At 36.8% G+C, this 16,417-nt stretch overlaps 2 protein-coding genes across 3 annotated transcripts; both read right to left on the bottom strand.

Moving 5' to 3' along the window:
* Window positions 1-601: 601 nt before the first annotated feature.
* Window positions 602-2,439, bottom strand: LOC140875786 (mogroside IIIx synthase-like). The gene has a single exon (XM_073279573.1). The coding sequence runs from the start codon at window positions 2,234-2,236 to the stop codon at window positions 884-886; it is 1,353 nt and encodes a 450-aa protein (XP_073135674.1). The 5' UTR covers window positions 2,237-2,439; the 3' UTR covers window positions 602-883.
* Window positions 2,440-3,617: 1,178 nt separating this feature from the next.
* LOC140886965 (uncharacterized) lies at window positions 3,618-13,463 on the bottom strand. Of its 2 annotated transcripts, none has more exons than XM_073293929.1 (11): window positions 13,210-13,463; window positions 12,529-12,660; window positions 11,937-12,097; window positions 11,756-11,849; window positions 11,344-11,414; window positions 11,130-11,236; window positions 5,512-5,633; window positions 5,220-5,308; window positions 4,927-4,986; window positions 4,320-4,424; window positions 3,618-4,093 (listed from the first exon to the last, which is right to left on the bottom strand). In XM_073293929.1, the coding sequence occupies exons 1-11, from the start codon at window positions 13,397-13,399 to the stop codon at window positions 3,977-3,979; spliced, it is 1,248 nt and encodes a 415-aa protein (XP_073150030.1). In that variant the 5' UTR covers window positions 13,400-13,463; the 3' UTR covers window positions 3,618-3,976. The 2 variants fall into 2 exon arrangements, with proteins under 2 accessions (XP_073150030.1, XP_073150038.1); XM_073293937.1 differs by having other exon boundaries at window positions 11,937-12,091.
* Window positions 13,464-16,417: the final 2,954 nt, after the last annotated feature.

Genomic DNA, 16,417 nt, shown 5'->3' with positions numbered 1-16,417 from the left:
TGGTGTCCAGGGCGGTCGCCCGACTCGCCCTCCATAAGGACCGCCCTTGATAACTCCTTATGTTTTCAATTTTTTGAGTATTCAATCTTTTGTTTGTATATGTTTTTAAGGGTGTTTATGTTCAAAATTTAAAAACACAAGGAGTTAATAATTATAAGAAGTTTTTAACAATTTCGTAATTTCGCAAGGGATAATATACGCAATTAACCCTATGTTTATTGACTCAATCGTGGATGAACTTAACGTTAAAACGGATAATTCTTTTATGTCATATTTATGGGAAGATGATTTATTTTTTTCATTAACTTATTCATTTTTTTTGCTTTGGTCCATTAAATTTTTAAATTTTGATTTTAATAAATTAACTTTTGATTTTCGTTATTCGGTTCAATTTCTAACATGACAGCTTGATATGTCAGCATTTTTCGGTACCACGTCATCATTTTTTGACGTCATGTCGTCATTTTTTGGTGTCACATCAGCAATTAAACCAAATGGTCGAAAACAAAAAATCAGTGTATCAAAATCAAACTTTGAAAATTAATGAACACAAAACCAAAAAAATTAACAAGTTAATGGAAAAAAATTATTTTCCCCAATATCCTTGAAAACAAGACATTTCTGTCATAGTAGATTAACGTCACTCGATATAAATTGATATAATTACCATAATATACTTGCTAAACATGGAAGAATGCACTTCTCAAATGTAGAAGAATCCATCAGTACTCCTAACTCCAAGTTTGTCCATGAATACATGTAAAGATATTGTTGTCTATAATTTATTGTATCATTATAAATTATATAGCCATATGTTCTTTTACTTCAAGTTTCATGAAATTAAGCTCATTCCGTAACGAACATATTTTATGCTATAGCATTCTCAAGTCTGTTGCTTATACTTCATGCAAACCCGCAACAGCTGCTCCGCTGCTTCATTCATGGCCTCCTCTTCTTCATTTTTCATCTTCTCACTCAATTCCTTCGCCATAAGCCTTAACTTTTCACCACATTTCTCTACAATAACCTTATTTATCGCATTCGCAACCTCTTCTCTAATTATATTTTCATCCTCATCTCTTGCAACCTCCACACCTGCACCAGCCTCTACCAAAAACCTAGCATTCAAAGGCTGGTCGAGTTTCAATGGTACCGCTATAACTGGTACGCCGAAATAAAGACTTTCGATGACAGAACTCATCCCACAGTGACTCATAAAAGCACCTACGCTTTCGTGTGCCAAGATTTTAGCTTGTGGTGCCCATCCTTTCACAATAATACCTCTTTCTTTAACTTTGTGAAGAAACCCCTTCGGCATTACCTCGTTAATGTTAATCGTTTCGCCAACAGGAGATCTTACTATCCATATGAAGTTAACATCACAAAGCTCCAACCCTTTTGCTATCTCCTGCATTTGATCTTTAGACAAGTAGTTCTCACTACCAAAAGAAATTAACACAGTTGAAAACTGTGGTTTCTTACTCAGCCATTCCACAATCTGTGCAGCATTTTCTTCATCGTTAGATTGTGCAATAAGTGGACCAACAGGCAGCACGTTTTTCTTGCACAGAACAGACAAATAATCGACATACTTCCCTTCAATTCCCCCGCATGTCTTCATCAAAACAATGCCATCAGATAGTTGAAAGTGGGCAAATGGTATACCTTTGTAATCCTCATCTCTTTTAAGCTGACCAATCGCAGCCTGCAACGCCTTCCATTCGTGGTCTTTAAGGTACATTGCCGGATAAGGGAAAGTAGAATCTTTTCCTGTGAACTTATGATAAACAAATGAATGTGAAGCAGCCCCCGAGATAGCGAAATGGACTGCAGGAATGTTTATAGATGTGGCAATTTTGGCAGCCCACGGTTGAAAAACATCGTAAATCAGCAAATCTGGCTTCAGATTGGTGATGATATCAGTGAAGCTGGAGCTAGACATTTGGAAGGCATGAAAAAGCCTTTGCATGAGATTTGGAGGGACGTATTTAGTTGTATGGAAGTGCGAAGGAAGATCAGGGAATGATGGTAATTGGAGTTCAACTAGTTGGATTGAATCGGATTGTTCTTGAAGGGAATTTTTGATCGAATCCAGGTTGATGGCTGTAGAACAGAAGTATATATGGAACTTCTTGTTCGACAAATTCTTGGATAGTTGAAGATATGGGAATACATGGCCATGTGCAATCCATGGAAACACAAGGATGCTGAGTTTACTTCCACTTTTTGCCTCCATTAATGGGAACCTTTTGCTCTGTAACTCAGGAGTCTGGACTTTGTTCTGGCTTATGTTGTAGTTTTGAGTGTTAATGTATTATACATAGGACCATTTCTTTTGAATGTGTTCTTTTCTGGTGGCATCATCCATGTACGTAGTGTTTTAGAATTGTGTTTCGTTCAGGAGTTTCTTGTTTTTACGGAATCAAAATTAGGCTTTTTGTAGAAGTGCCAACAAATTGCGCACATGAAATATAAACGTGTGGTGTGTCCTGCAAGAGATATTAGGTTTACTCGCATTTTAAAAGCTAGAATTTTTAGTTTTTTGAGCTTTGATTCTACCTATATTTAAAAATTTAAATATAAGTATTTTTTCCAATATTTGTTCAAACATCAAAATCACTTAATCTCTTCTACATTTTTAAATAAAAACACTTAAAGCTTCTAGTTTCAGTATCCTGACTCAAAGTGAGAAAAGTAAACTCACGTTTCACCCCAATACTAACAATCTATTTGTTAGTCATGCCCATTAGTTCCAGAAATACCCTTGCCGCTTCTTTAAAATGATTACCTTTTGTATATATTAAAAACAAAAACAGCAATATTTTGGGCATAATGTCAAACTCTCCTTATTAAACCTTTTCATAAAAATCAAACTAAACATATTATGTTTTATCACTACATATTACACATCATTATCTATTTTTTTTAAATCATTTATTTACTAGTCATTCAATAATCTCATCATTCGAACGACACTTAATTATCTATTTTTTAAAATCATTTATTTACTAGTCATTCAATAATCTCATCATTCGAACGACACTTAGCCTAAAAGCATAATCAAATTTGGACTTATATTGCTCATCATTGAGTTATGATTCAACTTTCACGTGTAATAAATACACTCACGGGGCTCCATACCAAGCAGACCTAGGATGTTATCAATCTATTACAAATAGTAAAATAATTGAATTTTATATTTTGACTCGTATTTTTATGTTTGCTAGTTTTGGTCATAACACCAGATTCCTGTTGATTTTACGTACAAGTTTAGGCATATAGTTCAGTATGGCATGGATTTTTGCCCTAAAAACGGAAGGTGTCCAAAAGGAGATAAGGTTGGCCAATCGTGTAAATGAGTTTAGAAGAACTGAACATTCACAAGTCATGATATGTACCCAATATCATTAGTCCACGTTTAGACAAGTTCACATTTATGGTGAGAACCTAAAAAACTGAAAATGAAAAACGCCTGATTTTGTTTGAACAAATTTGTAATGCATATACAATATTCAATGGTGTAGAAATTGTACAAAAATGAATATTTGGGAAATTAATAAATAAAAATAAGCATTAAATGATGTGACAAACACCAACATGAAAAACCTCTAATGAAGTGTACAAAAAATCATATATACATTATGAGAAACAAGTCACTCCTTGGAGGGGCAAAATTTCACTCTCACAATGTGATTTCTGTGTTTTAGGAATACACACTCTTGACTCAACGAACAAAAAAGTCTTTGTTCCTATGATACTTGAGCATAGAAAATTGCTTCATGATTTTCTTTCTATAATTTTGAAAGAACAAGATCCAAGCAACATTTTGAAATCATGTAATGTTAAAAGCACGCAGGAAGCTCAAGATACCTGCCATTTGATGATTTGATCAAACAGTTGGGTTTGTCAGAGTCAAAATAGGATACTCTGTGTCCCGCAACATCATCCTCACTATCTTTCTGACTGATCCTACACTTCAAGATAACACTCCTTTTACGGTCAAATCTTCCATCGTAAGGTTTTTGACCACGCCCACACTTGGCAAAGCACTAATCAGGGTAGATATATCACTTTGTAATGCAGCAGCAAAGGCCTGGGCAAAACGATAAAGAGAACTGTTGCTTATGCGGTGATCTTCATCGATTCTTACTGAACTGATTCTATGCAATCTTAAGTCTTAACAGCATTTTAGTAACAAAGAACGAACCAAGCTTATAAATATCTTTTCTTTCTTTTTTGCCAGAAGCAACTCTGACTTGAAAATAAGGAAGAAAATTGTTGTTGTCAATCTTAATGGAAACATAATGAGATCAGTGTACCTTTCTGTTATCCTCTTTTTGATGTTTAATGACTTCCAATGGCCACTCACTAACCAGCTTTTGAAGTTCAACCATAAACCCTGCCCTCTTTGTGTCAGTTGTACTCTGGAAAAATATTGATATGGAATACGTAAGCAATCTTAATGAATGATAAAGAAACAAGTAAGAATGAATGAGGTATCAACCTTCGTGATTCATTTCGCATTCTATGCAGAACAAGGGTGTGGGGGTACAAAATGGGTCATCTATTGTCATATAACAGAATATTTTATTTGCATGCCTAAGTGTCATAACCTTGCTACTCCATCCTCCATACAAGGCAAATGTAACATGGAACATATGGAAACTATTTGGAGAATATAGTACTGCAAGCAGGCACATCAACGAGAGCCATCACGTTTGCCCGTACAGTTGAAGATCATAACTAAGCAAGCCCACAGAAAAAAAATCAAGAAAAAAGATTAACCAAGAGCAAGGACATAATTGCATCTACTTTAATAAAAACCCAGCCACCTAATGTGGTAAGCACAAGCCTCTGTTTTTACCCAGATGGCTTCGTGACGATTTTAATTTCACATTTCAAAGTTGAGTTTTTAATCAAAATTACCTGATTGATTGCTTGAACAATTGCAGCAGCACTTTCAGGTTTACGATTAAGAAGCAAACCCTGTGAAAGATATCAACATGAGTAGATTGCTGATGCATTCCATAATCCATATCAATATTGCAGAAGCACCATCAGGTTTAGAACACAGTCACGCTAAAGGGCAAAAAACTAAACAGAAAAACGAACTACACTATAAATACAGGACTGTACACCAGGATCCATCCCGTATGATTCTAAAATACCATCCAATCACCTAGACAATTTCAAACGAGTGATCTAGAACATATGAATACCTTGGCACATGAAAATCCAGTAGAAAGAGAGTGTTGTTTCATAGATTCTGATCTCCGCTTCTCGATTTCCCATATAGCCTCAGTATCTCCTGCAAACGGGTAAAGCAAAAATGAGTACTGATGCATTTACAAGCCTTTTACATTATGTAAGATGCAGGTTATTAAGGAATTAACCGGATCTTGACATTTCTATATTAAATGCCAACAATCCAATCAAACATTATAAACAACAAAAATTTAAGATAAAGAAAGAGGTTTTGCGGTAAAGACAAAGCACAGGCACTTTAAACACCTTTTCTTGCAGCAAATTCCATCCACAAATCAAAGGAAGTCTGTCTAAGGCTTACTCCTGACTTCACAAACCTTTTCCCGTATTTGGATATCAAACCCCACCTGTCTGCACTGCAACATATGCTGCAAGAAAAATTTAGCAACAGAATAAGACAATTAAATTCGGAAAAGTAGCATAGTTAATGAAATAATCCACGTTCCATGAGAAAAACAAACTATATGAAAATGCTGAACTTGAAACACCACATCAACACTTAAATGTCATCAAAGTTTCAGCCAATTCCTGTGATTTGCATAGATATCAGCCCACGAATTTCACTAAACAAAGAGAAAAAATAGGGGGAAAATAAAGAATATCGATACATATACACACATTTTATACAGTTAAAAACAATTTGAGAGATAAAAAAATTGCGCATGGGTTATGTTTGCACGCAGTAAAAACTAAAGGACAATCACTAGGCTAAGAAAAATCCTGGAATCACACAGATCATATATGTAGAATAAGATTATTAGATATTATTGATATTTGATATTATCTTATACTGTTCAGTTTTGTTTTGATAAGATAATTCAACCTTTGTAAATTAGATAGGGTAATATTTGATTTCTGATTTTTTGGAGTCTGTTGTAAGCTTGTAGTCTATTTAAAAGGTGTCTTGTACTCTCATGAAGATATAGAAAATAAATTTATCTCCAATTCTATATGGTATCAAAGCCAAACGGAGGTTCCTGAATTTTTTTTTTTTTTTTCTCTATTACGTTCAACATGTCAACTGAATCGTCCAAATCTCAGATCCCATCCGATGGATCCAAGATCAAAACATCCTCTGGGCCAACTGGGTCTATTACTCCTCTTTCCGGGGGTGACCTTAATTCATTCCAAATTACAGTCCATCGTCTCAATGGCCGCAACTATCTCCAGTGGGCACAATCGGTCAAGATTGTGGTTTGTGCCCGTGGAAAATTAGGGCATTTAACAGGAGATCTCCCTGCCCCAGCCTCCTCTGATTCATCTTATACAACTTGGTTGTCCGAAAACTCCATCGTTCTTGCTTGGCTTGTGAATTCCATGGAGCCTCAAATTAGCCGTCGCTACTTGTGGTTCAACACGGCTAAAGAGGTTTGGGATGCTGCTCAGAAAATGTACTCCGACCTCGGAAATACCTCTCAAGTATTTGAAATTCGGTCCAAGTTGAAGGAAATAAAACAGGGCTCTAACTCAGTCACACAGTACTTCTCTGATTTGCAGGATTTATGGCAAGAATTAGATTTTTTTCTTGAGGACACGAAGACGTGTACTGAATGCAGCCCGAAAATCAGGCTTAATCTGGAAAAGGAAAGGGTTTTTGAGTTCCTCGTGGGCCTCAACCATGATCTGGACGATGTCCGAGGGAGGCTGGTTGCACGTGACCCTTTTCCATCACCTGATGCCGCTTTTGCAGAGGTCAGACGTGAAGAACTTCGCCGCAAGGTTATGCTCCCAGATGTTGTGCCACAATCTGTCTCTGCTCCTGAATCTTCTGTCATGGTGTCGCACAAAAATTATACTCCAGGTCAGCGTCTAACCAAGAGGCCGTGGTGTGACCACTGTCATCGTCCTGGCCATACAAAGGACAAATGCTGGGAAATTCACGGGAAACCCGCAAATTGGCAGCCGCGAAAAAAGTTTGATGGTCGTGGGTTGCATATCCAATCTGCCCCTGAACAGCCAGCAACTTCCAACATTTCAGTTCCGTTCACCAAAGAACAAATCAATCAGATTAAGGAGTATTGTCGCCTCCTTCGTCAGACATCACTCAATCCTTCCTCAAGTTCACCGGTTGGCTCATGCTCCGTTATACAGTCTGGTACAAATCATACCGCTCTTGGCTCTTGTCTCAACGAGTCTTGGATAGTTGATTCCGGTGCCTCTGATCACATGACTCGAGACTCTAGCATTTTTTGTTCATATACTTTCTGTACGAAAAACACTACTGTACAAATTGCAGATGGATCTTTAACATGTGTTGCAGGCATTGGTGATGTTGTTCTGTCCCGAGATATCACACTCAAATCAGTTCTCCATGTTCCTTCCTTGACCTACAATTTACTATCTATCAGTAAACTTACTCGTGATAACAATTGTATTGCCAAATTCGCACCTGTCTCCTGTGTATTTCAGGACCTACTATCGGGGAAGACGATTGGTAGTGCTAAACTCCACAATGGACTTTATTACCTTGAGGATACTCCGCCAACATATCGACAGTCTTTGGTATCTAGTGTTGCGTCTTCCTCTGTTTCAGATGTTAGGGAAATAATGTTATGGCATCATAGGTTAGGACATCCAAGTTTTTCATATTTGCAACATTTGTTACCGTCTTTATCTATTAATAAAAATTCTGATTTGCTACGTTGTGAATTTTGTCAGTTAGCAAAACATACTCGTGTTTCTTTCTCACCCAAACCATATACACCCACTGCTCCATTCTCTCTCATTCACAGCAATATATGGGGCCCTTCACAAATTCCTACTATTCATGGTAAAAGATGGTTCTTAACTTTCATTGATGATCATACTCGTATTACATGGGTTTATCTTCTACACTCCAAATCTGAAACTAGCACAATTTTTCAACACTTTCACAAAATGATAAAAACTCAGTTTAATACTCAGATTCGCACCCTTTGCACTGATAATGGTAGAGAATATTTCAATACCATTCTCGGCAGCTATCTGAAAGAAAATGGTATTATCCACCAAAGCTCTTGCGTCGATACTCCACAACAAAATGGGATATCCGAAAGAAAAAATCGTCATCTTTTAGAAGTTGCTCGTGCCCTCATGTTTACCATGAATGTTCCAAAGTATCTTTGGGGGATGCTGTCCTAACCGCTGCCTATCTCATTAATCGATTACCAAGTCGCCCTCTAAAATTTGAAACACCACTGTCCATTCTTTCTCAATCATTTTCTCATGTTTCTGCATCTCATAACCTTCCCATGAAAACTTTTGGGTGCACCACCTTCGTCCACGTTCATGATCACAACCGAAATAAACTAGAACCTCGTGCTATCAAGGCCATCTTTGTCGGTTATTCTCCTACACAAAAGGGTTACCGTTGCTATTGTCCCAATACTCGAAAAATGTTTGTCTCATGTGATGTTACATTCTTTGAAGACAAGCCTTTTTTCACTCCAGATTCTCAAGGGGGGGGAAACTGATAGAGCTGGTTGGGATAATGCACCTCTCAGAAATAATATGGAAATATTTTCTCCCTGTCCTGATCCTATCATCGTTAATCCTTCTCCACATGAACCCAACTCTCCAGAACATGTTCCCGTGTCAAAAACAGGGGGAGACGCAACACATCAAAACGAGGTACTAGTCTATTCGAGACGAAGACAGAGGATTCCTCAGGTAAACACAGATATTGTGGATCCTATGCACAGTCCAGCAACTGAACCGATAGCAGATCCTCAGCCAGGTAACACTCTTGATCTTGAAGTACCAATAGCCTTTAGGAAAGGAAAGAGATCGTGTACTCAACACCCTATATCTAAATTTGTCTCATATACCAACCTGTCCCCCTCATTTCGTGCTTTTACCTCGAGTTTGTCTAGTGTGATTCTTCCCAGGTCAATCAGCGAAGCCCTTAATGTTCCAGAATGGAAAGCTGCTGTGCTAGAAGAGATGCATGCCTTGAAGCAAAATAATACATGGGACTTGGTCCAGCTACCTCAAGGGAAAAACACCGTGGGCTGTAAATGGGTTTTTACAGTCAAGTACCGGGCAGATGGCTCAATCGAAAGACATAAAGCACGTCTGGTAGCCAAAGGGTTCACACAAACCTATGGCACTGATTATTATGAAACTTTCGCCCCAGTCGCCAAACTAAATACAGTTCGCATTCTTCTGTCTTTGGCTGCTAATCTTGATTGGGCTCTACATCAACTCGATATAAAAAATGCTTTTCTAAATGGTGAATTAGCAGAGGAAGTTTATATGAGTCAGCCTCCAGGGTTTGTGGAAAAGTTGGGCAGTGAGACCGTTTGTAAGCTTAACAAGTCTCTTTATGGATTAAAACAGTCCCCACGTGCCTGGTTTGATAGATTTTCAAAAGCTATCAAGAAATTTGGATACAATCAGGGGGAAGCTGATAATACACTTTTTATCAAACACTCTGTGAAAGGGAAGATCACAATTCTAATTGTGTATGTGGATGATATTATTATCACTGGAGATGACAATCAAGAAATGGAGAATGAGAAACAAATGATGGCGAGGGAATTCGAAGTCAAAAACCTTGGAGCACTGAAATATTTCTTAGGAATGGAGATTGCCAAAACTAAGAAAGGCATTTCAGTTTCCCAAAGGAAGTACACGCTAGACTTATTGGAAGAAACAGGTATGCTTGGTTGCAAACCAAGTAAGACTCCTCTTGAATCAGGCAATAAACGACAAATGCTTGAGGGAAAAACGGTAGATGTTGGACAATATCAACGTCTGGTTGGGAAGCTTATCTATCTTTCACATACTCGCCCTGATATTGCATTTGCGGTTAGCCTGGTCAGTCAATACATGTACTCACCTCGACAAGGGCATTTGGATGCAGTATATAGAATTTTGAAGTATTTGAAACACACTCCTGGGAGAGGCTTGTTCTTCGCAAAGAATGATGATCGCCAAGTTAGTGCATTCACTGATGCTGATTGGGCGGGTTCCGTTGATGATCGGAAATCGACCTCAGGGTACTGTACAAAAGTTTGGGGAAATATTGTTACCTAGCGCAGCAAGAAACAGTCAGTGGTGGCGAGTAGTGCCGAATCTAAGTTCCGAGCAATGGCACAAGGAGTATGCGAGCTTCTATGGATTAGGCGGGTGTTGAAGGAATTGAAGATGGATTGTACTGGTCCTATGTTTCTTTACTGTGACAACAAATCGACAATCAGCATAGCTCACAATCCGGTGCATCATGACAGGACAAAACATGTTGAAATAGATCGACACTTTATCAAGGAAAAAATCAATGGAAAGATTCTTAGTATTGAATATGTGCCTACATCTCATCAGCTTGCTGATTTGCTAACAAAGGGACTGTCAGAATCCACTCATGATTTTCTTGTTGGCAAGCTTGGGCTCATCAATATCTACAGCCAAGCTTGAGGGGAGTGTAGAATAAGATAATTAGATATAATTGATATTTGATATTATCTTATACTGTTCAGTTTTGTTTTGATAAGATAATTCAACCTTTGTAAATTAGATAGGGTAATATTTGATTTCTGATTTTTTGGAGTCTGTTGTAAGCCTTGTAGTCTATTTAAAAGGTGTCTTGTACTCTCATGAAGATATAGAAAATAAATTTATCTCCAATTCTATAATATATAACAGGGTACATGAGTTCATGTGAAAAAGGTAGTAAATTTGATACGGAGCATGGCATGGCTGGAATAAGGGTAGACAGGGAACCAATATTATTTCGATAAAATCTTGAGTTACCAATGGGCAGTAGAAAATTGAATCTCTAAATGTGTTCAAGAAAGTTAACGAATGAGTAAAAATATATAAATTAAATAAAAAATTAGATGGGAATGATTAAATGAAACACTAAAGGAACCGCTCAAAATACATACCTGAAAACAATATCTGCCGTACCAGGTTGCAGAGGTAACCCATTCCTCTTTACAAGTTTCATCACTTTTACCATGAGTTTTAAATCATTATGTTGTTTGGCATGTAACTGAGGATGGAAAGAGAGATAAAGGAAATTTTGCTTCTGATATGGAATTGTGCAACTATACAAATAGACATCAAATCGAATTTCAAACGAGTGAACGGGAAACATACCAACAGAAAATGAGCAGATCCAATATCAGGAGTCAATCCATATAAATTGTGTTTCCACAATGCCTTCTTACCTGGTGCAACTAACAGTTAGACTTTTACATATATGGATGAGAAAACACATACAAACCAGAACAAAAGAAAGAAGTTTGACTTCTTGTCAGCCAAATAAGTCAAAGCAATACTACACAGCACACCACTGAAGAGGATCCAATTTCAAAACACTGCATCCTCTTTGGAAATAAAAACCCAAGATAAAACTACTTTAATTTGATCAACAGCTACATCTACATCTAAAATAAGAATCAAATGAACTCTTGTTCTATGAATTGCCAGACTTCGATGCTGTGATTCTGAATTTAAATTTATAATTAGAGAGATGGAACTGAAAAACAGTGATACAATATGTTCTCACCAAAATCAATGGCCCCTACACGCACACAGGCCTTGGTAACATCCCTGCAAAGTGCACTATTAAAATTGTCGGGTATCCTAAGATTGGAGAGTCTCTGCATCCACAACGAAGTAAAAAATATGAATGCATATAAAAAGGTGAGGTCTCAAATTGCACACAATCAAGCCACATAAGCACTCACAAATCTTCGAAGTCTCTCCAAAATATCGAATAGAAGCTTGATATCTTCATGGGTACCACATTTAGCAACAAGTGACCATAAACAAGCATTAGGAGGTGCAGTTCTCTTCTCAGATACACATTTCAGCATATTTTCATATACTTCCTTTGCAGTCCCTGCATCTAACACAATCATGAAAGACCAATCAACAAGTATCATCGATTTGAAATTTCATGAATCATAATTGTTCAAAGCCGAAAACCATTTCATAAGCTCTGGGCGCAACTGAAAACTTATGCAGGTGCAGCCCTTTAGTAAAGCACGTGCCTTGGCCGTGCAAATGCAGAAAAGGCTATAACCATACTTTAAGAGTATCTTAAATAGACGGATTAAGGATTCATGGTAAAAATAATGCAATGGAGTGGTCATTCATAGTTAAATAAACATTGGTTAATCTTTATTCAATCATTGTCAAATAATAAGTAAAGTACAAACCAAATGTCATGTGAAATAATTTCCTTCATACATCGAATTTTGAAGTGTATCCTCGTGCCTGGGCTACATTGCATTTGTCCAGAAAAGTTACCCTCTAATAACAAAAATAACTAACTACCTGATGAATCATTTTCAACCATGCCAGCTTCTGAAGAAAAAGCTACCCTAGGCCCCAGCATTGAAGCCGTTTCAGGATGCATAACATTTTGATAATTTAACTGCATTCGGGATGGGTTTCCATGGATATTTCCTGCGTTATCAGACAAATCATTGATCAATTTTTCAACTGATACAAGCTAACTTAGCTTGAAGGCTGCTATGCACAAACAAGCGGACAAGTGTGAGTAAAAACATGCATATCGACAGCTAAACACGATTCTGACTTCTGTATGTAAAGCAATTCTGATTATAATTATTTGGCCTACAATTTAACACCGAAAATTCGTAATTGACATAAAAACCAAAGCGACGGGATTTACTTGAGTTTGTCTTCAGGGCAAACCACATATAAATATAAACACTTTAGAATGATCTTAAGTTTATCAAGAAATAACTAAAAGGCACGGCATCATCATTAGTTTGCAATATTCTAGCATGGTGTTCGCATCTTCGTTAACTGTTTGTAAGACAAAAAGACCCCAACTTTCTGACTTATCAGTTACCATTACCTACAAGCTATAAACTTTTTAGGTCAGCAAATCAAACCATTATCTGCCTTCTCTTTTCGGTTTTTCTTTCTGTAGAAACTATTAAGCTCTTCCGGCAATTTAATAAATCGAACATGGCGAATGTAAAGTACCTGACAGAAGGGCGGGGGCGGAGCAGAAGCGGCTGCGCAGAGAGAATGAGCAGTTCAGCTGAGAAGCATTATCGATCGCCAATTGTTCGATTAGAAAGGAGTTGGAATCAATCGGCGAAGGAATTTTCGCCGCCCTAGCCACACAGCGCAGTCTCGAGAATGCACCGGTGGCTCGCATTTTCTCGTACATTGCCGTCTGAGAAAAGAGAGCGATGCGCGTAGCGGACAGTTCACAGTAGCCCAAATTTGCCTAACAAAACCCCAAACTTCGACTTCTCAAATTGCGTCTTTAAATAATTTAATTTATTTAATCATCTAAAAAAACAATTTATTTAATAATAATATTGGAGAAATTGGGTAGAGTTCAACCTAGCATATGAGTATTATCCCATGATTTGTTACGTCAACAATATATCATTAATTACGTTTATGTGTAAAAATAAGAAACATTGAATGCATGATTTAGGTATTACTCATATGCTAGGATTTCATCAACCAAAAAATTGCCTTTAAATCCCAGCAGCGAACACAAGTTGTCCCTCTGTCAGGTCCATAAGGACAGACCTTGACAAAAGTTTGTCCTACGAAATTGCCTTCAACTTTAAATGAAATACAATTATACACTTTATTTAATTTTTGAATAAATAAATTAATAAAAGAGCCTAAAGAATCATGTCGCTCAAAACAACTTCATCCGAGGAGGAAAAAAAATGATCTCTGGTGAAAATCATTCAATACACTTGTTGTCATTGACGAAAAGGAGAATCTTTTAATCTTTTAAGAGAAGAAAGTGACGAACGACGTTACGAAGGAGAAGAAATCGTCGAAAGTAAAGTGCAAAAGAGGTTCGAAACTTTTTTTCGAAATATGTTTCCATCTTTGAATTTGACCAAAATTTTGTTGTTTTTTCACAAGTGTTAAAGAGTTTTATCATTTTGGTGTTGATTTTTTATGTTTTTATGGATTTCTCTATTGTGATCTTTCTCCCAAAATTTTAGGGCTTTTTTGTTGATTTTGTTGCTATTTTTATTGCATACATTATTTGTTTGTTCCATTGATTAATTATTCGATATTTTTGAATAATTATGCTAAAGTTCGTAAATTTTTGGTATAAGCTTGACATTAATTCAATTATCTAATTTGATAAGGTTTTGTTTTTTAATTTGATAAGAACTTACTTATTTATTTATTCAGTTGGTCGTAGTGAATAGAGCAGTCAGACGTGTCTGCCCACCCCGCCCCACCCCGCCACAACCCGCAGTCCGTTTGGTTGGCCCATTTAGGCATGCCTCCAAACGGGCCATAAAAACCCCGCCCCGCCGCGGGTGTTGGGTTAGGCAGGTCAACCCGCCAATATTTAAAAAAAATTCAAAAAAAAAAAAAAACAACATTAATATTTGAGATTGAAAAAAAATAACAAAAATTTTACACAATAACAAATAATAAATGTCACAATCAAACAAATCATATAAATTTTGATGTTAACTATTATATTTTGGATAAAAAAATCACATTTACAAATAATATGAATAATATAAATAGATATTTAATCATAAAAAGATAATAATGTAAGATATTAAAAAAAAAATCAAATATCAGTTTTAAATTTTTTTTTAAAATAAGTGTTTTTATACCCATAATTAAAAAAAATATAAAAAATATTTATTTTAAAACTGCAACCCATGGCCCGTTTAGGCCCGCCTCCAAACGGGCCAGTAAAACCATGACCCAACCCGTCAATTTTTCATGGCGGGACGGGATGATCCGATGGGCCTGACCCGTTTTGACGGCTCTAACAGTGAAGTATTTACTTGTAATCCTTCAACAGTAACTTAAGGTTCATAATATTTTTAAGTTCTTTATTTTTATTTGTTTATCCACAATTTTTATTTGTTGTTCTTGAATTTGTTATGTGATTTCTGTTTATATTATTGACTATTTCAGTGGAAAAATTTTATTCATTTAAAATTCTTGAATGATCATGGTAAATCTATTTTTGCCAAAATATTATTTTGGTTATTGAATTTTTTCTGACAGTGTTTGTACTGGGGTGCAATAATTATCCCTGCTGGTAGAGCAGTTGAACCATAGCGCTTGGTTGTTGTGCGGTTTAAAAGATTTGAGTTGCACCATTACCACCAGCTATAGTTTTTGGTAAAGAGGCAAGCGCTCGGTCTTACAGTTTGTTATATATTCTGTTGTTGCATTTTATCAATTTCGAACTGCTGAATTAATTATTTACTTAAAGGTCATAAATTTTGATATAGTTCTCAATTCTCATTATACGACAGTATTCTAAAAAGCGTCTTCTAGGCGATCGATAGCCCACCGCCTCGCTTTCTTGCTAAGGGTGTCACAATATTAATCGCCCGCCTAGGCAGATGCCGCCTAGGTTGATTAATGATATATTTTTAAAAAAAATTAAAGTTAAAGAAGAAGATAAAAGAGAGAGGAGCAACACGAAAAAGGAGAAGAAGCGCAGAAACAGAAGTCATCGACCCGTAGAGAAGAAGAGCAACACAGAAACAAAAGGCAACAACGCCGATCATCGACTCTCTCGCCTACTTTGTCATGTCGTTGTCGGCCGCCCTCGCCCCGCTAGTTGCAGACTCGAATAAAGTCTTCTGGCCATTGAAAAGTTGCAAGTGAATCAAAATTTAGTTCTAGCCTTTCACTTTCCATGGCGATTTTCTTGATACTTCTACCATTGAAAAATTGTATTTTTTAATATTAGATTGTGAGATTGTTAGTTTTGGATCAAATTTCATATTTGTTTTTTTTTCAATTTAGGGGCTAGGGTTCATATTTTTTTTCTTGAATTTCATATTTGTGTTAGACTAAATGTAGTAGCCCGATTTTATTTTACAATATTAAGTGATTTTAAACATGTTAAAAAATGACATATAATTTTAAATGTGTCAAAACATGTTTAAGGAGTCATTATTTGATAAAAATAAGTGGAAAATCAGACCCAAAAGGTCCGAAAATGGTAGGATAGGTCCCGGGTGTCCAAAACTAGTTCGGAAGCACCCCAAAACAGTTCGGAAAAAGCGGAGCGATCGGAGCTTCCGATCCCCGTCCAGTGCCAGGTTTCTTCGAGGATTGAACACGTAGCTGCATGTGACGATCGGAGCTTCTGATCCTGTGATCGGAGCTTCCGATCGTGGTCTATAAATAGGGGTTCCAAAGGCCTCATTTTTCACCCCAA

The sequence above is a fragment of the Henckelia pumila genome, chromosome 1 (genome assembly GCF_033568475.1).
Source record: "Henckelia pumila isolate YLH828 chromosome 1, ASM3356847v2, whole genome shotgun sequence".
Taxonomy (NCBI): Eukaryota; Viridiplantae; Streptophyta; class Magnoliopsida; order Lamiales; family Gesneriaceae; genus Henckelia; species Henckelia pumila.
Note: the sequence above shows the minus strand (reverse complement) of the source record. Positions and strands in the feature narration are given on the sequence as shown.

Coding starts and splice junctions, on each gene's coding strand:
- LOC140875786 (XM_073279573.1), bottom strand. CDS start 2,236: ATGGAGGCAAAAAGTGGAAGTAAACTCAGCATCCTTGTGTTTCCATGG.
- LOC140886965 (XM_073293929.1), bottom strand. CDS start 13,399: ATGTACGAGAAAATGCGAGCCACCGGTGCATTCTCGAGACTGCGCTGT. Junction 11,850..11,936: donor TGGAGAGACTTCGAAGATTT/GTGAGTGCTTAT, acceptor TTGTGGATGCAG/AGACTCTCCAATCTTAGGAT. Junction 5,309..5,511: donor GGAATTTGCTGCAAGAAAAG/GTGTTTAAAGTG, acceptor ACCCGTTTGCAG/GAGATACTGAGGCTATATGG.